This window comes from Oncorhynchus gorbuscha, linkage group LG07 (assembly GCF_021184085.1).
Source record: "Oncorhynchus gorbuscha isolate QuinsamMale2020 ecotype Even-year linkage group LG07, OgorEven_v1.0, whole genome shotgun sequence".
Classification (NCBI taxonomy): domain Eukaryota; kingdom Metazoa; phylum Chordata; class Actinopteri; order Salmoniformes; family Salmonidae; genus Oncorhynchus; species Oncorhynchus gorbuscha.
Window position 1 is genome coordinate 26,641,412 of NC_060179.1, and position 27,703 is coordinate 26,669,114.

Sequence of the window (27,703 nt, forward strand, 5' to 3'; positions counted from 1 at the left end):
TTGGCCCTGTCCGGGGGTGTCCTCGGATGGGGCCACAGTGTCTCCTGACCCCTCCTGTCTCAGCCTCCAGTATTTCTGCTGCAGTTGTTTATGTGTTGGGGGGCTAGGGTCAGTTTGTTATATCTGGAGTACCTCTCCTGTCCTATTCGGTGTCCTGTGTGAATCTAAGTGTGCGTTCTCTAATTCTCTCCTTCTCTCTTTCTTTCTCTCTCTCGGAGGACCTGAGCCCTAGGACCATGCCCCAGGACTACCTGACATGATGACTCCTTGCTGTCCCCAGTCCACCTGGCCGTGCTGCTGCTCCAGTTTCAACTGTTCTGCTTTATTATTATTCGACCATGCTGGTCATTAATGAACATTTGAACATCTTGGCCATGTTCTGTTATAATCTCCACCCGGCACAGCCAGAAGAGGACTGGCCACCCCACATAGCCTGGTTCCTCTCTAGGTGTCTTCCTAGGTTTTGGCGTTTTCTAGGGAGTTTTTCCTAGCAAACGTGCTTCTACACCTGCATTGCTTGCTGTTTGGGGTTTTAGGCTGGGTTTCTGTACAGCACTTTGAGATATCAGCTGATGTACGAAGGGCTATATAAATCAATTTGATTTGATTTGAAACACACAACCTTCGGGTTGCTAGACATTGACGTTATACATCTATCCATCCTTCCATCCATCCACCCCAACCAACCGCTCTACTTTCTTTTTTGCCTTAAGTAGCCTTCTGTCTTATGTAACCATACCAAACGTAACATAGCATACTAATTTGAGTGTCCCGGATTTAGCTTTACTATGTTACGTCTAGTCTATGAGACCAGGCTGGTCTATATGTAAGACAAAAAATGGACACCACTACCCATGTACCATTATCTTGTGATTTTTTTAACTGGGAAAAAAACGAACAAGGTCCCTACACCTGCAGATTTGATAACAAGGCTTTACCGTGCTTATGATTTTGCCCCCAGTGCCATAGAATAATGCTCCTGTGCAATACACTTTTAGAAAAAAAGGAGAACCCTTTGAATAACCATTTTTGGTTCCAGGTAGAATACTTTTGGTTACAGGTAGAACCCTTTTGGGTTCCATGTAAAAGTCATTTACACAGGCGGTTCTACATGGAACCCAAAATAGTTTTAATTGGAAGCAAAAAGGTTGTCCTACGGGAACAGCCTAATAACCCTTTTGTAACACTTTTTTCTAAGAGTGCATCAATTACAGAGAACAATTTCCAACCCAGTACTCATTCCTAATGACAAGTCATCCTTACACCTCCCTCCTCAACAATAAGAGCTGAGGAAATGAGTATATTTTTCTCATTTGTGGTAATGAAGAGGAGCTATTCCAGTGGACTTCCAGTCATTGCGCTAACACTAGATAGCAATGGGTTGGGAAACTACCTTCAACTTCCTTCAAACTGCACGCAAAGACATAAAAAGGGATTGATTGACAAAATCTCATACTGTCCCTTTAACATGGGAGAATCTCATGAAATAGTGTTTGACCCGTAGTTGGTTAGATCCATGAGGCTTATGAGGACGGTGGGTTCCGATGGCAGAGAGGATATAGGAGGTTGACTGCGCTATTCAGTCACAGTATGCTGCTATCTTTTCACCTTGTTTATTTTTACTCTAGGTGCAGCAGGTGTTTGCACCTGATTTACCTGCACCTGCTGTTGGCAACCTCACTGTGATTTGGAGAACAGCTTGGCACAAGCAGATACCGACCGAGATGAGAAAAGAAAAAAGGTGCAATTTCTCCGTCCTCCTATGATGCTACCAGCTGCTGCCAAAACTAGATACCGGTAAACGATATTTTGAAAATAATGCATTTCAATGTTCTGCCTCTGACACAATCATACAATCATTCAGTCTCAACTACCTAAAAAGTAATATTTGGATGTGTACATAAACTGATACTATGTACTAGGACATATTAATATTACTCCTAGTACTTCTTCCAGTCACGTACACATGTTGCTATGAATGTTGCTGGTGAAGCACCTTATCCAGGTGCAAGTGAACTGGCTTATAGTGTACCCAGTGGACATAATGTGATGTGTGGACAAACACTCCCTACCTACAGTATGCTGTTATTTATAACTCTTGCTGCGACCTCGCCTGACCCACACCCCCAGCCAGTGCTCAGTTAACAAGACATTGCTTTCCCAGCAAACAAAAAAATTATGTTCTGCCCTCTGGATCCTGAGATAACACACTGTCTGCTCGTCACATCTTGTCCAAAATACCCTGAAAAGCTTCATTTGGCTTTTTTCTTCCGAATTCATCCATCTCTTTTGGAGCCTAAGCCAAATTCCCCAGGCAATTTTCAGCAGCCGAGCCAAAGCGTCCATATGGTACGCAAAAAGTCTCAAGCACGTGCAGTTTTCCGAAGCGTCCAAATGCCTAGAACCATGGCTCTATCCGACAGAGGCAGTGAATGAATAAAGACGACACCGTTGGAGTGCAATTTAATCTGGGCAGCCACAAGGAGCAGGCTCCAAAGGCATCATAGTGGTCATTGGGCCCTCAGGCACAAAGGCTGAAAGATCACAGGGAACAGGAAAGAGTCTTGTCCCAGGAATCAGAGAGCTCTCTTTTTTTCTCCATCTCCATTCATTGCGGGTTCTAAAGAACAGTGGGAGAAAGGATGAGCATCGGACAGGGGGGTTCCACTTCCTCTAATGGACCAGTCAGCCACAATGTCGTGCTAATATTGGCCTATGAATGCGAGCATATTGGAAATTTTATCAAAGCCTATTTGTTGACAGGGGAATTTATGACAGAATTTTTCTGACAAAACATAGGTACAGCAGATCCCCTTATTGTATGGGACACTTTTAAATGTGCCTTTAGAGGCCATTCAATTCAGTACTCAGCTCTAAAACAAAAGCATTTTTTGTCAAAAGAGTCCATATTAACGGAAGGAAATACAAGGTCTAATAGAACAGATAGATAAAAACGGTACCATAGAGGCTCAGAATAAGTTAGAGGAAAAACTAAAAGAAATGCAGGAACTTATTCAAGAAAGAAATTATAATATATTATAAAAAATAAAACAAACTTGATGGAATATGGGGAAAAATGCACCAAATCATTTTTTCATCTTTCAACATATAAATGCTACCAAAAATAATTTACTGAAACTTGTCACCCACGATTCACCAAATTAGATATTGAAAGAGGAAGCAATTTGTTTTCGTTTCAGTCTCCTCCATCTCCTCTAACTGAAGCTAATTGTATGGATTTTTGTTCTGTTAATAATGTAAAATTAACAGCTGTACAGAAAGACTCGTGTGAAGGCAGAGGAGGAACTTCTTGATGCTATTAAAGCCTTTAAGACCGGGAAAACTCCAGGGCTGGATGGCATACCAGTTGAGGTATGCCAAACTTTGATATACTCAGAGGACCATTACTAGCATGTTTAACCTCTCTGATGTAAATGGTAGATTATCAGACACTCAACAAGAAGGTCTGATTGAATTATTACTGAAGCAGGATACAAGTGGTAAATATAAAGATCCAGTCCATTTACAAAATTGGAAGCCCCTTACACTTCAGTGTTGTGATGCAAAAATTCTAGTGAATTGTATTGCACATAGCCTAGTGGTTAGAGCGTTGGACTAGTAACCGGAAGGTTGCGAGTTCAAACCCCCGAGCTGACAAGGTACAAATCTGTCGTTCTGCCCCTGAACAGGCAGTTAACCCACTTTTCCCAGGCCGTCATTGAAAATAAGAATATGTTCTTAACTGACTTGCCTGGTTAAATAAAGGTAAAAAAATAATATATATTTTTTTTTAAATCTGACAGTTTTTTTTACATGGATGATTCATTGGAGATAATATAAGACAAGTACTGGAAACAATAGAACACTATGAAAAATCTGGGAAACCAGGTCTGCTATTCATAACTGATTTTGAAAAAGCTTTCGAGAAAGTACGACTGGAGTTTAAACATCAATGCCTGGAATATTTCAATTTCGGAGAATCTCTTATTAAATGGGTTGAAGTCATGTATAGTAACCCTAGGTGTAAAATATTAAATAATGGCTACTTCCCAGAAAGTTTTAAACCGTGAAGAGGAGTAAAACAAGGTGGTCCACTATCGGCATTTCTATTTATTATGGCCATTGAAATGTCAGCTATTAAAATCAGATCCAACAACAATATCAAGGGATTAGAAACACAGGGCTTAAAAACAAAGGTGTCCTTGTACGATGGAATCTACTATTTGGATCCCTCCACAGCCTCATAGAGGATCTAGATACTTTTTCTAACCTCTCTGGATTACAACCAAATTATGGTAAGTGTACTATATTATTTATTGGATCACAAGAAAATGCAACTTTTACATTGCTGTGAAGTTTACCAGTAAAATGTTCTGAGGTGGACATACTCTGTATACATATTGCCAAAATAAATAAATGATCTCATTCCAATACATTTTTAAAGAAAGTTAGCAAAAATAGACAAGATCTTACTACCATGGAAAGGAAAATACCTGTCTATTTGTGGAAAAATCACCCTGACTCTTTAGTCATATCTTTAGACTCTTTAGTCATATCTTTAGACTCTTTAGTCATATCTTTAGACTCTTTAGTCATATCTTTAGACTCTTTAGTCATATCTTTAGACTCTTTAGTCATATCTTTAGACTCTTTAGTCATATCTTTAGACTCTTTAGTCATATCCCAGTTGACCTAGTTCCATATGGTTTGCCTACACCTAGCGAACAGTTATTTAAATTCTATGATTAAAAAAATATGACATTTTATTTGGAATGATATAATGAATATGAATTCAGAGGGCAGAAATGATTGAATATTAAAGCATTTAGACCTCTCACTAAAGGCTTCAGTCACACAAAAGCTACACTTAAATTCAAACTGGTTCTCTAACCAATTAATAAGAATGTCTCACCCCATGTTCAAGAATGGCCTTTTTCCCTTTATTCAGATTACAACCTTGCACTTTCTGTTGTTTGAAAAGGAAATAATCACTATTTTTTTAAACAAGCCATTTAAAGTTGGTTGCAATTTCAATTTAATCCACCAGAAAATAAAACAAAACAAATAATTCAACAAATATTGTGGTTAAACTCAAATAGATAAAAAAAAAAATTATAATTATGTCACACGTGCAGCTAACAAAACTAAATGTCTGCTCTACCCAAAGAGTACGGACCAAAAAAAGAACAACTGTGACATATAGTTTGCAAAATAGTTGCGAAGACATTTTCGACGTACTGATTCCATGACACATGGTTTATGAACTGACCTGCAAAACGATGCCAGATTTAAATGATTATACACAATTCTTGCAACCAATAGAATGTTATATACATGGGGGGAATAAAACCTTCCCAGCTCTGCAGATTTTGCTGAGAGACAAAATCAATAGATCATTTATTTTGGTACCGTCCATATGTAGCTTGTTTTTGGTCACAGGTCCAGGAATGGCTGAAGAATTGCAACATTTACCTGGAGCTGACTCTGCAGACAGCACTACTGGGTGATCTGAAAAGTCATCGTCAATCGATCAATAACATAATAATACTTTTAGCAAAAGTGTTTATTTTTAATTTTACAATCTGTAGAAATTATGAGAATAGAAAGGTTCAGAATTTTTGCAAAACATAGCACAGTTGAAAAATATATTGCAAATAGAATTCCAATATGGATGGTGTTAAGATATAGATGGGGGGGTTGAATGGAGCTGAAGGTTGGGACTAATAACAACAAATAACAACAAGATAACTAATGTAAAACATACTGTGTCCGTTAAATGTATATACACTGTAGGTTCAAGACTTTTGTGAAATAAATAGATGGGAGAGGTTGAGGTTACAGGATGGACAGGAGTGAAAACAAACTAAATATCATTATTTTAAAATAGACTGTGCCCATTAAATGTATATAGTATGTATAAACTGGAAGTAGAAGCCTAAGAGTTGTTGTTCACTTTACTCCAATTAGGGGATGGGTGGTAGGGTTAGAAAGTTTAATTTAGTTTAAGTTTGATTTGCAGAAATGCTGAGACCTAATGCTAAATGGAGTAGAATAGTCATCAAAAAGAAAGGAGGACCAAGGCACTCTTCATATAATTAATTAAAATGCCTTTATTTGTATGGCATGTTCTATGGAAACCGAGTTTAAAAACTCCAACGTGTTTCAGCTGCATGGCCTTCGTCAGAGAGTACAAAGATATGATAATACAATGTCTTCTTTTGAACAGCTTTTTTCAATCAACCCTGATTTGAAGAAGGAGTGGTTAAAGAATGCATTGGACAACAGCTAGCAAGCAATACTATACACGTTAAAAAGTGAAATACTGTAGATATGTTATCAAAATTCAACTCAAGGCTAGAAGCATCAGAACCCCTAGAAAGGTAGTTCTAACCTTGAATATGACTGGGCCAAGTGCTACGAATAGGAGAGCCATCTATTTTATAGTACACTAGATCAGAGCCGACATGGACCACAACAGTCTAAACATAGCTGAGGGCAATAGAGCAAAATGTCCACTAGATGACAGCAAATGGATCCATCACGACCCTACAGGACAGGTTAGAAATCCATATCTTCATTTAAAACAGGGTCCTTAGTGGCATGTAGTTTGTAAATCCCCAAACTTTCCCTTTGGTTTACCTGTTTAAAATGACACCCTTTTCTAATTGAGGCCAGAACATGATCAATACCCATAGCTTGTAGGGAGGCAGGGCTGCCATGGTGTAAGGACTTGTAGTGCCTTGACATGGAGTAGTCTTCATTGCCTAGCCGTATGGTGTACTTGTGGTCCACTAAGTGGTCTTGAAGGCGCCTCTTTGTCCGTCCAATGTAGAACACCTTGCACTGTGGACGTTCAAATTTGAGATGACATGAGTGGTTTTGGGGGCAGAATAGTCGTTCAGAATTGTCTTTAAAATCCTAAAGCTTATACTAACTAGAAGGACCAAGAGCAACATAAAAAAGTATGTTCTCAATGGTCGAATGGTTTCCATTAGAGAACTATGTAGCCGGCTTTCAGTTTGGCTCAGCAGCTGACTGCTATCTGGACAGCTTGACTGCTACGGGACATCCCACTGTCCTCCAGAGTGGGAGCACAGTGAGGTGCCAATAGCATCTGCTGAGATGGTGGCCTTCCAGAAACTGCTAGTAAGGAAGCCCCAGTATGCCTCTAGCTAAGTGGAATAATATGCTAGTAAGCTGTGAAGATCAGAGAGGACAGAAAATGATTATTTTGACAGCCATACTCTCTGAGATCAGGGACTTCAAATTGCAACAAACACAAAACCTACCGTAATGTTGCAATAACGTTATGCCAGGGTAAATTATATGGTTTTACAGCGCTGTAGCAACGTTGTATTTGACATGTGCAATGGCTAGCTAACAATCCCTAGGATTTGCCTACATTTTCCATTGATGCCATGGGGACTGTGAGGTTACTTGTCAATACTCTGTTGCCAATCGGGTAAATGTGAACAGTGAGTAAACGGCTGAGGCTCATTGGACACACAAAAACCCGACTTCCCCTACATAGAGAGAGAAAGCAATTAATAATAACCATTTCATTAATAATAACCATCTCAGTGGTTTTATTAATGACAATCAAATCACCATCTGTTGTTGCATGACAGGGATACAGGGATTTTAATCCTGTAATGTCTTTAGATCTATCCCCATGTAATCTTTTGCAGAGAGCTAGAGCTGCAATACAGTAGAGAAGGCCTAATGAGAGATGTGTTTGGGCTGGCTAGTTAGGGGTAAAGATACATGCTGTAAACAATACCGGGCGTAATAAAGGATAAACAATTCAGCTATGGCCATGTCTGCATGTTTCGCTGAACTAAGAGTAATGGTGAGATTATCTTAAATTTGATCTTCTCAATACTATGGATGCTTTCACTTTTCATTAATTTGATAAAGATGGGGGTATTGCTCAATCATCTCAATCATTTCTGGGTTACGGTCTAAAGAAAAGAGGGTTGACGTGAGGGTGTTTAAAGTGCAGTGCCGCTATGACAGAAAAGCGAGAGCACTCAAGAGAACGGCGTTCAGTGCTTTCTGTGACATTAAAGTCGCCGTGGGCGTTCCGTCTGCTTTGATGACCGGCGACAGAACTCTATAAAATGACCCCGGTTGCGTTGCTTCATGGAGGCAGCAGAGGCGGAGTCCGGCCAGCGGCTAGCTGGTCACATTAGTCTCTGCTTGTCCTGTCAGGTTAATACATTTCCATCACATTGGAGACGTTTTCCCAGAGAAAATCGGACATTGTGATCATTCTTTGACATAATGCATAAGGTGTTGTGCTCTTCTGAAAGATATGATATATTTGGTTATATGTGGGCAAGCATGTGACTTGGACTGGCTTAACAAATTACTTTTGGTCAGAGAAGCTTTGATTGAATACAACACATGAAGAAGTGACCATGTATATTATTGCTTGGCTTGGTGTACAGTCATCATGGCAGTGCCAAGATTTAACCACTGCATACTGTATATAACTATATTAAATGGTTGTCCTTGTCCCCTCTCTACACTTAAAAAAAAGGTGCTATCTAGAACCTAAAAGGGTTCTTCGGCTGTCCCCATAGGAGAACCTTTGAAGAACCATGTTTGGTTCCAGACAGTACCTTTTACACAGAGGGTTCTACATGGAACCCAAAAACGGTTCTAACTAGATCCAAAAACGGGTTCTCCTATAGGGACAGCCGAAGAAGCCTTTTGGAACCTTTTTTCCCAAGAGTGTCTACCTCGTCCATTCTCTGACACTCATGTTCTAGTCTACCGTATAGTCAGTATGTTTAATATTGTAACTTCATAGGACATTTGTATCTTGAATAGAGTAATAAACGTGTAGGTAGTATATCGGTCATGATCCTTCTTGTTCTTTTCTTTGTATTACTACAGTAGTGTGCATTATGAATGGGTTTGCAATCACATTAACAGAGTAGAGAATCTATGTTTTCATGGGGTCTTTTCAACTCAAAGCTTCTCTGAATGTCTATTCAAACTGATGTAATCGAGACACCGCATTGTGAAACTAGATGGACTAATGTATCCAACCGTGCAATCACGGCATGAATGTTGGCCTGTCAAGTTGTTCCTAGTACCTGCGATCATGTGCACAAATGAAAACAAATCTTATTTTAACTGACTCCAAATGTCAAGCAAAGAGAGGTTAATCCCTTCATTATATGTTATCCTCTAACACTGAGTTCAGTTGCTTACTGGGAATAAAGTCAATCCAAGTACATGAGATGAAAAATATTTGTTTAGAAGGTGCTAATTATATGGTCAAAAGGGAAGGACACTTTTCCTTGCTGGGTTCTTACCAGCTTGATCAGAATGTGAGTGTGAGCTCCCTTACAAAGAAAAACATGAAGATATCCTGGTATACCAGTCAAAATTTTGGACACACCTACTCACTCGGGGGCGGCAGGTGGCCTAGCGGTGAGAGCGTTGGGCCAGTAATTAAAAGGTTGCTAGATCGAATCCCTGAGCTGATTAGATAAAAAATCTGTCGTCTGCCCTTGATCAAGGCAGTTAACCTAATGTTCCTAGGCCGTCATTGTAAATAAGAATTTGTTCTTAACTGACTTGACTGGTTAAATACAAATCCAAGGTTTTAATTTAATTTCTACATTGTAAAATGATAGTGAAGACATCAAAACTATGAAATAACACATATGGAATCATCTAGTAACCAAAAAAGTCTTAAACATATTTTATATTTGAGATTCTTCAAAGTAGCCACCCTTTGGCTTGATGACAGCTTCACCTGGAATGCTTTTCCAACTGTCTTGAAGGAGTTCCCACATATGCTGAGCACTTGTTGGCTGCTTTTCCTTCACTCTGCGGTCCAACTCATCCCAAACCATCTCAATTGGGATGAGGTCCGGGGATTGTGGAGGCCAGGTCATCTGATGCAGCCCAAACTATGAAAAACACCCCCAGACCATTATTTCTCCTCAACCAAACTTTACAGTTGGCACTATGCATTTGGGCAGGTAGAGTACTCCTGGCATCTGCCAAATACAGATTTGTCCGTTGGACTGCCAGATGGTGAAGCATGATTCATCACTCCAGAGAACGTGTTTCCACTGCTCAAGAGTCCAATGGCAGCGAGCTTTACACCACTCCAGCCGACGCTTGGCATTGTGCATGGTAATCTTAGGCTTGTGTGCAGCTGCTCGGCCATGGAAACCCATTTCATGAATCTCCCGAGAAAACAGTTATTGTGATGACGTTGCTTCCAGAGGCAATTTGAAACTTGGTAGTGAGTGTTGCAACCCAGGACAGACGGTTATGATATTTTGTTATTGGTATGCGCTTCAGCGGTCCGTTCTATGAGCTTGTGTGGCCTACCACTTCGCGGCTGAGCCGTTGTTGCTCCTAGACATTTCCACTTCCCAATAACAGCACTTAGAGTTGACTGGGGCACCTCTAGCAGAGCAGAAATTTGAAGAACTGACTTGTTGTAAAGGTGGCATCCTATGACAGTATCAAATTGAAAGTCATTGAGCTCTTCAGTAAGGCCATTCTACTGCCAATGTTTATCTATGGAGATTTCATGGCTGTGTGCTCGATTTTATGCACCTGTCAGCAACAGGTGTGGCTGAAATAGGAAAATCTATTAATTTGAAGGGGTGTTTAAGACATACATCTTTCACAACGTCCAGCTACATCTTGTCCCCCATCCAGGGACAGACCCTGCTTAGCTTCAGAGGCAAACCAGCAGTGCTATACCGTGTGCAATGTTGCTGGAATGAACATGCCAAAACTTGCAAATGGAAAAAAGGCAGCGAAAGCTAAGGACAGTGTAACATATCCAAAGACAGGGATTATTGCAGGGAAAAGGGAGGCGTTTTATTTCACCCAAACAATGGTACAACCTAATTAACATAATAAAAAACATCCCCATCAAAATCTGTCCGTGTAAGCTAGAGATATGTTTTTTTGCATGGGCTGCATCTCAATCCACCGCATCTGCCGATATCACCCTTGGGCATCTGTGGTGAAAGGTGGCAGAGCATCCCGAAAATCGGTCTTGTCGCATAAAAGTCTGTAGCATCCAAACGGTTTCACCTACAAAGCACCCGACTGAAAGCTGAGACTCTCAGGAACATGATGGGTTTCTCCGTTTTGCTCTAGGATGCCCAGAAATCTCACAAGACTCCTCTTCTGCCAACTTATTTCTGGGAAATTTCCAAACAGTTTAGGCTACAAACTTATATGAATGGAAGTATATATGGAGATCGCTTAGTGCCTAAAATAAGCGGATAAATACATGTAAAAATACACTACTTTCTCTCTCTCTCTCACACACACACTCATCCCCGATGGGTGGCCAGAACTGTAGATAGCATGTCTCTACACACTGTTCTAACTACACCCTGTGGCCTCCCTCTTGTCCCCTGTGGCAAATGTTGATGAATTGTGAGGATGTTCAGAGTGTGAGCTCACACACCTCCATGTGAGCAGGTTTATCTGCCACACACACATCCACACGTGTTCATATAGACACACACTCATTCTACTGTACCAATCTACTGTACCGTTTAGGGACAGATTAGTATGTGTTTGCGCCACTATAAAGTTTCCTCAAATCTCCTTTGAATAACTGTAGAAAGACATTAACTTATTCACAGTTTCCCTCTCCGTGTTGTGGGCAACAATTTGAACATGAGGCGCAAATCTCAAATTCAGAACGAGTGCATTATTAGTCAAAACAAAAAGTAGCTGTTGAAGAATTAAAGGACTGGAATCAAGATGGCCCAGGGTTGTTGTTGAACATCTTTCATTATTAATTCATCATTGTATTGATTGCGTATTGATCTGGATAGGAGACTGAGAAGTGCTGTCTGACGCAGTATATTAGCAAACATTTCCCCCTTTGTATCCGTGTATGGGGGAGGTAAGGGACAGAAAGGTTTTAAGAGAATATATACATATATATTTACTTTTAATCTAGTCTGAGAGGAGGTAATTGGACATCACACAATTCAAAGAGAACGTGGAGGGAAATGGGTCACAAAACAAAATGTTGACTAAGTAAAAACCTGGTCAACCACATATCATCTTATAACCAGATAGGCCTATCCTCTGCGTTAAACAAAAGGTAACACAGCAGTCTTAATGGCTGAGCATATGACAGCATCCCAACATGTTCTCATATAGTTTGAATGTGGGGGTAAGAAAAGACCAGACTGATACAAGCTGTTATTTAATAACTAATCATTGAGGTGAAACACAAATGTTTTATGTATGGATACGGATTCGCAAAACAATGATTTTCAGAAGAGAATGTATAATGCTGACCGGTGAGACATTTCCGAAGTACCTGTGGGATCAATTGGATTGAAAAGATGCACCATTGATTGATGTTGTTGTGGCCACTCCCCAAGGACCCGAGACAATACATAACATCCCCTATTTAACCAGTATGATGTTGTTAGTGAGTTTACACGGTTGATGGGGTAAAAATGCATTGTAACATTCTTGTTGTACGTTGTTGTTACATTGAAGCAACATTGGTATCACAAATGGACATGATGCTGCATCTGCAATGAGGAAAGGGAAACGGAAGAGAAAATGAATTTGATTCCAAAGCATAATGTAACCTAGCTATAGTAAGCCTTATACAATGTTCAGCACGATATGTCTCATTTGCAATCCATGCCTTTCCGTGAGCAACCCTGGTGTGTGTCAATTAAAGATCAATTGAACGCAGTGCACACAACTATCTATCTGAATAAAAAATGTATCACGAAGATTTCGGTCAAAATTCTATTGAGCCTCACTTAGGCTAGGCTACCTATTCCACTGTTGTCGTAAACATGGCAATACCACACTTACAGGAGCCCTATTAGACAGTAGTGGTGATAAACATATTGGAGCATGAATAATAGATAAAACACTCATATTCAAGAATATATATTTCAACATTCCTCGTTACAGCTGAGACCCAAACTGGCCACCCTGGAGCTTGCGAGTGACTGTCACGCATTTCAATTGGATGCAGTTTTACTCGAAATACCAGGATATTATGTTTATTATGCACATTTGAGTGATATGAAAATAGAAGGATTCCTTTTCGGATAAGGGAAAACACGCACCCAACACTGTAAGAGTCATAAAGGAGATGTACGAGTTTGAAAAATTAATTAGCCAGAGGTTTCCATCGTTGCAACGGAATAACATCGGGAGTTATTTTTAGCATCATCCTCTGCACCTGCAGTGACGCTTTCCCAACGCGCGTTGTTAGACGAGAGAAGGAGCGACACCCGTTGGAAACAACGGCGGCGGTAGATAACTTGAAATCAATAATTAGCTTTCACGCCAAAGTACGGAGTACCAGTAGACCTACCACACCAACTGAAATGTATTATATTGTGTTGGGCATTGGTGTCTTTTAAGAAAGGTGACTTAAACAGAACAAGTATAGGCTACACAAAGACACCAGCATGCGGCTGCCTCACTACTTTACTCATGTGCCAAAAGTAACGTTACCTTACAGCAGCAGCATAGGCCTACTATTCTGGTATCTCCTGGGTGCAATGCTTATGAATAATGACTGAAACAACAGTAGTAGTTCAACCATACCTGAACTCTGGAGCCAGGTTGGGTTTGAGGCCATAGAAACCAGCTGATAGGGTCAAAAGCCACCGCGGGATGAAATTCCCGTGTTCACACTCCAGGTATGGTGCTGACCATTTGATATGGGATTTGTCAGGTATGAAACTCTCTCCTCTATTCAGAGAAGCGTCAACTGATGTAATGTCTTGGCTCAACACCCTTTTGTGGAAGTGGGGCTTCTTCTTGTCTTTGATGTCGTGGTACCACTCTGTCTCGGCCGTTCTGTTTTTGAGGTGATGGTGGGCCGTGCTGGAGAGATCCTGGAGAACTATCTCGCCTCCTGCTCTCGTAGCTTGGAGAAAGACAGAGGGCCCTTGGGCAGACGACTCAGTGTTGAATATGACCACGGCCCTGTGGATCTTGGAGTCCCCCTCCAATATACTCCTGACCAGCGCGTGGTACCACTCAATGTCTCTTCGGAGACTCTGCTCCCTTGACCTGTTGGCTTGCAGTATCATGTTTAGGAAGTTAGTAGCGTGCATCACAGTGTCTAGCACGCTGTGCATGGTATAATGCGGGTCCGTATGAGACCTTCCTCGCAGAGCACTGAGCTCGTATCTCCGTGAGCAGTTGGCATGTTTTAAGGTAGTAGAATCCCCTGTGTGTAAAAACGCCGTAACGACCCGAGGAAGATGCTCCTCAATAGTCTGCGGCAAGACAGAGCGCTCTGTCGCGCCTTTTGGCAGATGAGACGCACGAAGATGTGCTTGTTGGTACTTGATATGAGTGTTGTAGATCGGCTGCTGTGCTCTGATATCTCGCTCGTGCTCTGGCCACTCCACATGTCTATAATTTGATCCAATAACAAATCCCACTTGCAACAGTATTGATAAACGGAAAACAGCCATATCCCCAATCATTTTACAGATGTTTGGCGACTGGGTTGATGCTCAGCAAATGATTGCGTTGGGCACCATAGAGCGAGCCAATTTCTCAGTTACAAAATCTTTTTTTTTTCACCTGTAGATATTCACGCGACTTCCACACTTGGCTCCTGAAAATAAGAGAACTATTTTGAAATCTCTAATCAAATCCCTTATTTTTTCTCCAAACATATGTCACGTTTGGCTTGTTATTGTGTCTCCCGCTTGCAGCTGTTTTATCCTCTCTGATTCCGTTTGGTAAACCAATCTAAATAACATCCAACACGGGCTTGGGTGTTGCTTGGCGTCCTCCTTAGACTGTGATGTTTGTACACGGCCTGAATTGAAACGGGGAAAAAATCCTCAGATTTTTGGAAGCAGCGAGTCAGTACTTCACACTTGGGTGACAAACACACTCCGCCCTCTTCCGTCCACAACAAGCAGTAACTAAACCGTGGGGACATCGGGAACCATTCGTTCTTAAAGCCCGTCTCCTTCATTATCTTATAGGATTTCTAAAGTGCCCTTGATTCGCGTATGGCCGTTTCCTCTGTCAATCATTGCAATGGGAGCGCGGGTTAGGTGGAGCGGCGAAGGAGCTGTCCAGTGCTGAAAGCTGCGCTCGAGAAAAACAGGCAAGGAAAGGAGTCGCTCGCTCAGCAACCTGTGATCTCTCCCAGATGATGATTTTTAGAGGGAGACTTTCGGTTATTATAATCTTTAATAACGTTCTAAAGATAGGTTTACATTATTTGGGGATTTTATTGATAAAGTATTTTGTCGTAAAATACGCGGTGTTTATTTATTTAGGCTAAGTGTTATAAACGACGCTGTCCATATGCTAGTCAACTGGGATAAGAGCAGAATTTACTACAAATTGAAAATGTAGATGTTGTAGGAAGAGTAGATTGTCAGTTGTGGGTTAAGATTGTGCAGAGTCAATCTGTTGAGGCGCTAAAGCCTACTCTATAATAGGTATAGGCTACAAATGGATTGATGATTAATGCTAAAAACATGCCACAGCGCAGATTACGTTGCTTTCTTTATTAATAAATCCGTTAGTGACTACAAGCCAAAGGAGGCAACCACAATGTAGGCTAAATACAAAACCATTCATCACAAATTGATTAGACACATTTGAATACATATTGAATGATGTCACAATGGCTGAATTTACACAGGCTACCGAAATCTGATATTTTTTCCACTATCAGATATTTTCAAATCAGATCTTTTTCAGAACTGATGTGATTGGTCAAAAGACCAATTAGTGGGAAAAAAAGGATCAGAATTGGGCTGCCTGCAGACGCAGCCAAAGTAGGCTATGTGGCATCGAAATTGTATTGCATCCTTTCTGCCTCGCAGACAAATATGGTCCAAGAAAAGGCGACGAGGGACCACCGGAAAATAGAACAGGCTGCATGTAAAACGTTTTATGTTGTGAATCATGGTGCAATGAGTCATTGCAGCTGCACGACCGCTTAATCCGTTGGCTCATGTCTGTAAACAAGGTAATATCAAATAACAAACGACTTCATCTTTCTTTGGACTTGCGTCACTGGGTCAGGTGGCACAAAAACAGATTTTTCTCGTTTTAGACATCCTAAATGAATTCTAGGGCGTGGCTTGAGTTGCACAAGTACACACTGTCATATTATGCAATGTCAGTTTCACTCGTCTTTATAAATGAAACAATATGTGAGACGCAATTTGCAGTGAAACACTGTCACACACACAATGGCTAACATTCTTACTCAATTCCATATCCAGTTTATATGGTAATGGAATTTGTACTACAATCAATGCATTCTGTGCCAACAGTAGTTGTTTCTGTGTGCCTAATATATACCTAGATTGTCTGGAGCCTATGCGGGAGCTGTGTGCCTAAATACAGGATGACGGGAGATGAAGTCAGGTTACTAGTAAAAAAATAACGTTTCTCCAAGGACGTCAAGAAATGACGTGAGTCTGTGATATCTTGTTGGCCATAGGGTGTCACTATAACCCTCATAAATGTTTATGGGCATGAATATTTAAAGTACATTTTTCGCTTCATCAACAACATTCCTTACAACCAAGACCATCAATACAACAGTCAGGCATTCACAGCACATTTCCTGTCACCTTTGCATCTTAGTCTTTTGACACCTTTTCAATGGGTCCCGCTATCCTTACAATCAATCAAGTTGTCAATCAAGCTATAACTCTCTAACCTCATGGGCGGTACATTATTCTCAACAAGATAATAAATAAATAAAAGATTCAAAGAATGAAGCCATTTCTATGAATTTGCTAATGTAGCCGCACACCTTATTGATTTCAAACTAATCCGACTAATAGAATAGAATAGAATATGGACTCCAGTTCTACTTTAGACCTCTTGTGAGGCATAAAATGAGGTGAAGTGTGCCTTGAAGCCTGTTATATTATATCCTGCCAACAGCACCTTGCAAATTCAGGCGTGTATTTCCCCTACAATCTACTATAGACCTGTGCACCTTCCAATCAATAAACTCATCTAAAGTATTCTGTGGGTCCCTCATTTGTGTTATTCAAGTAAGCATCATTGAAAGATCATGGCTTCATTAACTCATGTGGACCCTCTATTTATCTCATTGCATGTCTTTCACCCCCCCCCCCCTCCACACACACACCTCTATCTCCATCTCTCGCTCACTCTCTCTCTCCACCCCCCCTCGCTCTCTCCAGCCCATCCCTCCTTCCCTCTTTCTATCCATCCCCCTCTCCCTCTTTCTATCCATCCCCCTCTCAACCTCCCCCTCTACCTCTCTCTCTCCCCTATCTCTCTCTGGGGTGTAGGGGCATGTCAAGTCACGCTGTTTGGGCTGGAGGCATCTCATCCAGGGAGGAGGCTGAGGCTGGGGGAATACAGCCGTGACGGAGGGGAGGGAGGGTGTGTGACAGCTGGGTGCTGGGGTGCCTCCTGAGGACCACTAGGGAACTAAACCCAACATCCAAGACAATATTATGGATCAGCAGAAGCAGGTGCACCCATTGTTATCAGCCACATCTCAAACCTCTGCTTTTCCAATATATTGGTTGAGGAATTGCATAAATTGTGTTTAAGTTAAAAAATAATACAATCCGTTCTCAACCAAATTGTTGCTATGCAGGCTGGACAGCTAATGTTTTTGTCACTTGCTAGCTAGCTAGCCAACTTTAGCTAACTGAGTCACTCAAACATTGAACCTGGAATGACAGTACACTAGCTGCATTTTCGTTTGTCTGAGCTTTTTTTCAATTGGCATTTACTTGGATATGTCCATGATAATGACGTGGATGCGTGATATCCACTGGCTCAGAAAAAGTTGTCTCGTCCTGTCTCTTCTTGGTACTGTTCACTCTGGACGGAAGTACGGAGATCCAAAAGCAAAAGTGAAACATTGTTTCCGAGGCTTATATTAACCCCCGCTGTGCCAAACTAAATGCTAGCCTGGAAGTAAGGGGAAATAATGTGCGAATTGGGATAAACGCAAGAGAAGATTCGAACAGTAACATGAACATGATATTCTTATTGCGGAGCAGTGTTACTTTTCAGATGGAACTGTTATCAGGCATATGTGTGTCTGTGGCGGCCTATACAGCACCGCTTGGAACGCTGCTCGTCTAATCACCATCCAGGATCCAAGCAACCAGTTTTATAACGGTAGCTATTAGAAATTATATACTGTGTGGTTCGAGCCCTGAATGCTGATTGGCTGAAAACCGTGGTATACCGAATACCACGGGTATGACAAAACGTATTTGTACTGCTCTAATTACGTTGGTAACCACGTTATAATAGCAATAAGGCGCCTCTGGGGTTTGTGATATATGGCCAATATACCGCATCGCGTAGTGCCTAAGAACAGCCCGTAGCCGTGGTATATTGGCCATATACCACACCTCATTGGGCCTTATTGCTTAAGTACGGTGTACATTTTCTAGACAGATTGCTCAATATCTTCACACCCAGACAATCAAATGTAAACCATTTCAAATTATTTATTCTAGACAGACAAACTGAAGGTTTTTTTTGTTTTAAGTCTCTTAAAAATACATGCCAGTGTTCAAAGTACACTATAATTTATCAGAGGACCTTAATGCAGAGTAATTGGCACTTTGAGAGACATTTAAGTCCAGATCTCTCTGACCGTTTAGAGATGGAAGTAATGTATTTAGCCATTTCTCCTGGAATTGAAAAAGCTGTAAGACTTGTATTGATAGGTAATTTAGCTGATTTAGTGATCTAAGACGTCAGGTAATTGTTGTAAATGTCACACCAGCCTTCACTTTGGCTCCCCCTCCTGTCCAGCTCAGGCGTTCGGCGTTGCCGGCCTAGCTGCTGCCGAACATACTGCTGGCAAACGCCCTTCATTACACACACCTGGTTCCAATCCCCACTCTATCACTGTATAATTACTCCCTCTGCCATTTATCTTTTGTCGGTCATTGTAAATGTTACTTGTTATCCTGAGAGGAATCTCTCCTACTATTTCCTGAGTAATGTATATTTTGCATTTTGGGTTCACCCTGTGCCTTTTTGTTTATGAAGATGTATTTTGAGCACAACAGTGTTTGGGTTTCGTCCTGCTTTGTTCTCGGGTGCTTAATAAATTCAGTAGTTCTAAACCAGCGACTGCTTCCTGCCTACTCCTCTCTACACCAGTGACAGTAAAATAACCTTTTAAAGTTGAAATTAAAATGTCAACAACAACAAAAAAATGCAAGTTTCTTAGGATTTCTACTTGCGACACAATTGGATACCCATTGGATATCATTTAAACGGGGCATATGAAGCAACCTTTATTTGACATTTAGAAAAAGGACACAAGTCAACAGATACAAAGTACAAAATGAGTAGATTTTGTATACCATATTAAAAGGTGAAAAAAACATAGACAAACCAAAGAAATACAACTGTAAACAGCACCTTAATTGACACACATCAATAATAACTTCAGTGACAGATCTATCAAACCTGTACAGTACAGGAAGACGTCCTGGGCTAGTATCACCATACTGCCTCATGGGCAGTCAGGGTCTGTGGCCCAAATTGCGTGAGACAAATTGTTTTTGTTTTGTATTACACAAATGTGGGTTTTCTGTGTACATATTGTGTGTTTGTCATTGCAAAAAGTATCGGTAACAAATACTTTGTCACAGGCTACACACTTCTTGTCAAGCTTCATTTGAGCCATAACCCCACTCTTAAAATCTTTTTTCAGATCACTTTTTTGTTTTTCTGAGTTGGATGTGAATAAAGTTAGAAACACTGGGAGGAAAGTGATGCCATGAATGAGCCCAAAAAGCATTACCAAGCACATAATCTTAAAAAATGTCCTGAAAATATGATTCTTGGAAGCAGCCAAAACCACCACACCTAAAATGGTCGAACTAGCCCCTTGTACTATGGGATAGCCCAAAGTAAAGAGAGCATCAACAACTCTTTCATTGACACTCAATTTTTGCATGAGACAAAGGCGTAGGATATATGGGCAGAGAAGTCAACGGTGAAACCAATGCAGACAACAAGAATGATCATGGATATGGAGTCTAGATTGACGTCCCACAATGCCATGAAACCAGTGACGCCCACAATGACAGAGACGATAGAGAATGTCACCCACAGAGAACAGAGAGGGTTTGGAATCAGTAAAAGGGCGATAATCAACATGACTGCTGTCGTGACTCCAATATTCTGGAGGGTGCCACTCACTATAACAGCATACTGGTCATAGTAGATGAATGCCGGGTGGTAAACCATCAATGGGACAACACTACAACCTTCTGCTGTTTCTTTAAGGCTGTTCACCATTTCAATTTCCATACTGGCATTGACTATATGAACCGTTTGGATGAAGAATCGAGAAGCATGGATAGCGTTACTGGTGAAGTTCACATCTTGCTTAAAATCAGGGTACAAATTCAGAAATAAAAATAAATTTGCACTGAATACAATTTCATCATCAATGTTTAAATGTGTACTTCGTGCATAGCCTTCATAGTAATCTAGCCAGGATGTATACAAATCATCCGTAATAAATTGAAGCTTCTTGAAGTCATCCATGCAGGAGTGGAGTTCAGATCGTTTGTTCTTATCCCAATATGGAAATTTCTCACTGACAATTACCATGACATTAGGACCATAAGTAGAGAAGTATTTCCTGTCATTGTTATAATACGGAATAACATAAGAGTCATCAGCCGCCAAATCACGAAGATCAATTCCTTGCTGTATTTGAAAACACCCATAGATGCTTGCTGCCAAATACCCAGCATAAATAAAGATTACAATTACTTTGGTCCATGGTTTTGTCAGAAAAGGACCATAGTATTTCTTAAAGAAATTATTGATTGGCTGTTCTTTCTCTGTCCCAGTGGCTTTATCATAGTTCCCTCCCACACAACACATACTATACCCATTAGAACATTCTTTGGGATTCTCAGATGGGATCTTTATGCAAGTCAACCAGTGTCTGTTGCTTCTTTCTCTCCTCCCATTCAATGCCAGGAAAGCTCCAAAGAATGTGACATTGTAAATGTAGCAAAATATAATGGCAGTGCTTGTATACAGACAGAAATATTGTACTGACAGAAAGTCGGACGTGAGTCCAATGTAAAACCCAAGGACGTCAGTCAAGGTGGTGATGGTTATAGACATGGCAGCTTCTTTGTAGGTGTGTGCCATGCGTTTCTCCACGGGGTCTTTGACATTGGTCTGCTGCCAGTTTGACACCATAATGAACATGTCATCGACACCAATTCCTGTAAAGTATACATGCTGTTGTCATCTAGTGAACAGAGTCAGTTGGAGCTTTGAACTGCATTTAACCTGACATTGAAAATGGACTTATTATTGACTCCATACATGATCTTACCGAGTATAAGGAAAGGACAGTTTGCCACAGTAATGACAAAGGGAATTCCAATGTAAAACATCAATCCAAATGAGGACAGCACGGCCAGGCCAGCAGAGAGGACACCAGTAGCAGCCACCCACACTTTGTTCCTCACATTGTCCAGCCTAAGACAAAATGGTTGTCATCCACAAACAACCCAATTTACTTGGAATGATCGACAGTTGAATAACAAAATTTACCATACTTTGACAGCGACTGGTCAATTTGGTCAACAACAACAACAGAAAATCTGCTTACCTTAGGCAAGATATGACTGAGAAGGCGATGGCAAGGGCATATGTGGCTGAGAACAATGGAATCCCGTCTGTGGTGTGTTTTTCTATCTCCTCCTGCTTCGATTGTGATGTATAGTAAAACACCTACACAATGAAATGTTCCACGGAGAAGCAACTGTTAAACAATATATATATATATATATATATTTCAATATAGGGCCTACTTAAAAGTCAAAAATCCACAAGAGCAGTATCATAACTCTGGTATAGAAGATTCCTCTGGTTTGTAAAGGACAAAGAATGTTATATTTCAAGTGCTGTAGCCATGCCACTACTGTACTTGGTAACACTTTACAATATGGTTACATACATTTGAATTAATTAATGTTTTAGCATGAGAAAATGATTAACAAATACATTGAAATAGCAATGTTCTGAAAATATCGTCCATAGTTTATATTCTATTCAATTTGTCATATACAGTGTCTTCAGGAAGTATTCAGAACCCTTGACTTTTCAAAATGTTGTTACGTTATAGCTTTATTCTAAAAAATTAAATCAATAAAACAAAATCCTTCGCAATCTACACCCAATACCCCGAAATGACAAAGTGAAAACTGGTTTTTAGACATGTTTGCAAATGTTAAAAATTATATATTTACAAAAATATAGGAAATACCATATTTACATAAGTTTTCAGACTATTTGCTATGAGACTTGAAATTAAGCTCTGGTGCATCCTGTTTCCATTGATCATCCTTGTGATGTTTCTACAACTTGATTGGAGTCCACCTGTGGTAAATTCAATTGATTATACATGATTTAGAAAGGCACACAACTGTCTATAAAAGGTTCCACAGTTGACAAAGCATGTCAGAGCAAAAACCAAGCCATGAGGTCAAAATAATTGACCGTAGTGCTCCAAGACAGTGTTGTGTCAAGGCACCGATCCGGGGAAGGGTACCTTCAATGTCTGCAGCATTGAAGGCCTCATTGAAGGATTTTAAATCTGTCCGCCCGGCCAAACTGAGCAATCGGGGGGAAAGGGCCTCGGTCAGGGAGGTGACCAAGAACCCGATGGTCACTCTAACAGAGCTCTAGAGTTCCTCTGTGGAGATGGGAGAACCTCCCAGAAGGACAACCATCTCTGTAGCACTCCACTAATCAGGCCTTTATGGTAGAGTGGCCAGACGGAAGCCACTCCTCAGTAAAAGGCACATGACATCCCATCAAAATGTACCTAAAGTACTCTGACCATGAGAAATAAGATTCTCTGGTCTGAATGCCAAGTGTCATGTCTGCAGAAAACGTGGCACCATCCCTACAGTGAAGCATGGTGGTGGCAGCATCATTCTGTGGGGATGTTATTCAGCAACAGGGACTGGGAGACTAGTCAGAATTGTGGCAAAGATGAACGAAGCAAAGTACAGAAAGATCCTTGATGAAAACCTGCTCCAGAGTGCTCAGGACCTTAGACCGTGGTGAAGGTTCACCTTCCAACAGGACAATGACACTAAGCACACAGCCAAGACCATGCAGGAGTGGCTTCGGGACAAGTCTCTGAATGTCCTTGAGTGGCCCAGCCAGAGCCTGGACTTGAACCTGATCGAACATCTCTGGAGAGACCTGAAAATAGCTGTGCAGATACTCTCCCCATCCAACCTGACAGAGCTTGAGAGGATCTTCAGAATAGAATGGGAGAAACTCCCCAAATACATGTGTGCCATGTTTGTAGCGTCATACCCAAGAAGACTCCAAGCTGTAGTCGATGCCAAAGGTGCTTCAATAAAGTACTTAGTAAAGGGTCTGGATACTTATGCAAATGTGGTATTTCAATCATGTTTTTATTATAAATTAGCAATAATGTCTGTTTTTGCTTTGTCTTTATGTGGTATTGTGTGTAGATTGATGAGATAACAATAACAATGTAATCAATTTTAGAATAGGGCTGTAACATTACAAAATGTGGAAAAAGTCAAAGGGTCTGACTAGTTTCTGAAGGTACTGTAGCTAGCTAGCTTGCTGCAGTTCTCCAGTCAATGTTTAGCTGCCTAGCAAAGTACATAGAGTTCTATATTTCAAGTGCTGTAGCCATGCCATTACTGAACATGTTAATGCTTAAAATAAGGTTACCGGTACATACAGTACCAGTCAAAAGTTTGGACACAACGACTCATTCCAGGGTTTTTCTTTATTTTTACTCATTTCTACATTATAAAATGCATTTTATATTTTATGTGTATATATTGCCTTGACGACAGCTTCGCACACTCTTGACATTTATGAGGTAGTCACCTGAAATGCACTTCAATTAACAGGTGTGCCTTGTTAAAAGTTAATTTGTGGAATTACTTCATGCATTTGAGCCAATCAGTTGTGTTGTGACAAGGTAGGGGTGGTATACAGCAGATAGCGCTATTTGGTAAAATACCAAGTCCATATTATGGCAAGAACAGCTCAAATAAACAGAGAGAAATGACAGTTCCGTGTTTTTTTCTCTAAAGGTGACTGTAAAATGCTTCTACACCTGCATTGCTTGCTGTTTGGGGTTTTAGGCTGGGTTTCTGTACAGCACTTTGTTACATCAGCTGATGTAAGAAGGGCTTTATAAATACATTTGATTGATTGATAATAGGTTTGGTTTGCTCCTAGAAGAAATCCGTCTCGGCGAAACGAATGTCTGTGCCTCCCATACTCCCTTATAGGCCTTCGCCTGAAAAACGAGAAAAAAAGCGGCCATGTTACTGTTTGTCCCTCTTGAGGCAAGGTAGCTACAATTTTGTCAGTATACACTTCCTTAAAATATTATGTATTAATCTAAGATAAATCAATTAATCTAATTCATTTAGACTTTTTTACTGAGGAAATCTTAGTCGCGCAATTTTACATCTAACTACGATGTTTGGTGCAGTAGTTCTCAAGTGAAAAAAATGTGCATGAAAACTAGTCGCATTTCATGCAATGACAAAGACTTTATTGAAGAATTCCGTCCATAGTTCCCACTCCTTTTAACAGTAGTACTGTTGGCGAATCACCTATGAAGGGGCGTAGACTTCGGCTACCGAACCTTAACTTGACTCAGCAAAAACACCAACTAAAAAATAGAAGTGCTCAGGGACACTTGACATAAATCCTCTAGGGATTTGAAATTGCGACAGTCTGGTCTGGAATGCATTAGGGGGTTTCGCACTCTGGTGGGTTTCCGTTTACCCCCTTAGTTGGATTGTTTGAACTGGTGCGCATTCCGGAGCGCACTAAACAACAACACACCGCGTGGTTCGCTCAAACAGGGTGGTCTCGGTCATATTCAGTTCATACAATGGTTCGGTTAGCTGTAGGTGAGAATGCAGTCCGGACCAAACACAGGAAAATAATCAGAAGCGCACATAATTATTGGTTGTTTGACTGGGAGCATTTGATTAAATACACGCAGCATCATAACTTGATATCTCTGAAACATTCAGTGAGTAGGAGCTCATTTATGAGCGCACCCGATGCATCTGGGGGCTATACCGGGATAAAGGCTACATGAATATAACCTATTCACCTTGCAGTGAGAGCGGATTTTTGCGCTCCCGCACTTTGTTGAAAGACCAGAGCAAAAGTAATATGAAGATTGTAAGACAAGTGATGCTTCATGATAATCATAAATGGATTTGACGTGATTATGTTTGTCCAATAAACAAACATATTGCATGAACACGTGGTTTTATTTAGGAATTTTTTGTTAGTTTGAAATTTTGGGAATGTGAAACCAACCAGTTACAAAATCACAAAAATACAATGTAACAAATAGTCCAACTCTGATTCGAACTATATAGCTCAGAAAATACCTTTAATGTCTCATTAGTGCCACCACTTGTTACCAAGAACATACATTCACCTGCCAGTTTATTAGGTGCACCCATCTACGACCCCACTTTGCCTACAAAACAACCTTTATTCTTCGGGGCATGGATTCTCGAAGTCGGAAACGTTCCACATCGATGTTGGTCCATGCTGATGGATGGCACTTTCCTCTTTTGTTTTCTATTGCTCCTCTATTGTTTCTCAAGCGAGGGGGAGGCCGATGACACCACAAATATCCATCAGACCTACTCCTTGATGTTTGCATCTATTTTTCTAAAAAAAAAAAAAAAATGAACCCTTTTTGTGTGTGCACTTTCCTGTATTTATACTTGGGTTATAGCTTGTCAACAGTAAAAGTAAAACAAATATTTAAATATTGCCCATGTTTTGCGAATCAAATTGATAATTGTTAGCTTATAATGGCGCAGTTGGTAGAGCATGGTGCATGCAACGACAGGGTTATGGGTTTGTTTCCCATGGGGGACCAGTACATAAATCTTTGCACTCACTACAGTAAGTCACTCTGGATAAGAGCATCTGCTAAATACTAAATGATTAGTTAATGCTGATTTATGTAACCTTCTTGTGAAGTACTACACCAGTACTTTAAGCTTGTTTTCATGACAACACTTTTTTTTCAATTTTCTGTAGTCAGATTTGAGGAGCAACTGATTACATGTAAGTTACATGTTACATGTAATCGGATTTATAAAAAACTAACTGTAATCAGTTATGTTACCAGCAAAAATATTGTAATCAGATTACAGATACTTTTGAAAAACTAGATGATTACTCCTTGGATTACTTTTAAATTCAGAAAGGATGTTTTCGGATTACATCTAGAAAGTAACCTAGCCAACCCTCTCCGTTGTAATGCTCTCATAAGGTTGGCTAAAGCTATAGTACATATATGCTGTTATTTCAATGACATACATACCTTAATATTTTCATTGTCTCTCTCATCTGATAGGATCCTTTGGAATTCTTTTAGCCATACCTCAGCTCTGGTGGAGTGACTTTCCAAGAAGTAGAAAAGCTTTACAGCTTTGGCACTTTTGACTTCACTTTTGACATTTACTTGAACCCCACCTATTGCAGATCCCAGAAAGATTTGTCTTGATTTGTGTGTATATAGAGGGAAAGTAATGTTTGTCTGCTCAATTCTGCTTGCATTGAAGTCAATAATTTCTAAAATCTCATTTGACACACAATGTCCATTTGTCTTTGCACATAAATGGCTGAACTTCAACTCCCTTTGGTCTACATCAACTGAGATATCTTTAACCTTATCGTTCACTTTGATAATGTTCTTCAAATGTTCTGTGCTTAGAATATTTGATTTGTCATTGGATACCACAATGATTGATGCGTAATTCCCTTCTTCATAGAGCCTCTGGCTTGAGAACTCTGCGTTGTCATTTGGAAAGTTCTCTTTGACAAAGGCCCTAGCAATCTTTGAGGGTCCACTCCTCGGTGTAAATTGTCGTTCAATGTCATTATCCTCCCTGTCTTTCAGAAAATAAAACCCTCCTCCCAGAATTCCGGATACTATTAGAGTTATAACAAAAAACCAGACCGGGTAGGTGCCAACAATTCGTCCAAATTTCTCAAAGAGATTCGACAAGGGCTTCTCAATGCAGTCTGTACGTTGGCAGCCCATCCTATGACTTGAGCTTGTTCTTCATTCAGGTACAGTAGAAAGCTGAGGCTGCTGATGGCCTTTCTATAACTTAGAGACTGGTTAAAGACTGACAGGCATATTTATTCATAAACTGTACTCCTACAGTACACCTGACCTTTCGGAACAAGAAGGGTTGGGTTGTTTGCAAATTTAGATAAAAGAATAAAAGGCTTTAATAAAAATAATACAATTGTGGAAAGTCAAACAACTTCCCTAAACAAATAAGAAAACTATACAAATATCCCCCCTAAGGAAGTTGATCATAGGGCTTGGGTTACTACAGGTTACAATTGAGAAAGAACACAACAGAGTCAATATTTTGGCAACGTAACCACAGAGATTACATGAACGTCAAATACATTATTTCACTTTTTTTGTATTTTATTTAACTTCTTTGATTAAAAAAAAGTCATCCAAAGGTTGTACTGGGAGTTTTCTTGAGGTACAATTGTGTAAGAAGTTCACAACTAAATATCAACTGATACCTATAACCTATTTAACATTAAATGGGTCATTTCACTGATTCATAGACTGTTCGGTACC

The 27,703-nt window shown here is 40.4% G+C and overlaps 2 protein-coding genes across 2 annotated transcripts in view; both read right to left on the minus strand.

The window, feature by feature from the left end:
* Positions 1-14,928, minus strand: part of gpr158a (G protein-coupled receptor 158a) — a 112,771-nt gene extending 97,843 nt beyond the window's left edge. Inside the window, exon 1 of the mRNA XM_046355982.1 lies at positions 13,597-14,928. Within this exon, the coding sequence (XP_046211938.1) occupies positions 13,597-14,489 (893 nt within the window). The 5' untranslated portion in view covers positions 14,490-14,928. The remainder of the gene's footprint in view (positions 1-13,596) is intronic.
* A 4,890-nt stretch (positions 14,929-19,818) lies between these two features.
* Positions 19,819-27,196, minus strand: LOC124039164 (patched domain-containing protein 3-like). Its single transcript, XM_046355069.1, has 4 exons — positions 26,417-27,196; positions 21,653-21,774; positions 21,374-21,519; positions 19,819-21,260 (listed from the first exon to the last, which is right to left on the minus strand). Exons 1-4 carry the CDS (start codon positions 27,137-27,139, stop codon positions 19,954-19,956), a joined length of 2,298 nt encoding a protein of 765 aa, XP_046211025.1. The 5' UTR covers positions 27,140-27,196; the 3' UTR covers positions 19,819-19,953.
* Positions 27,197-27,703: the final 507 nt, after the last annotated feature.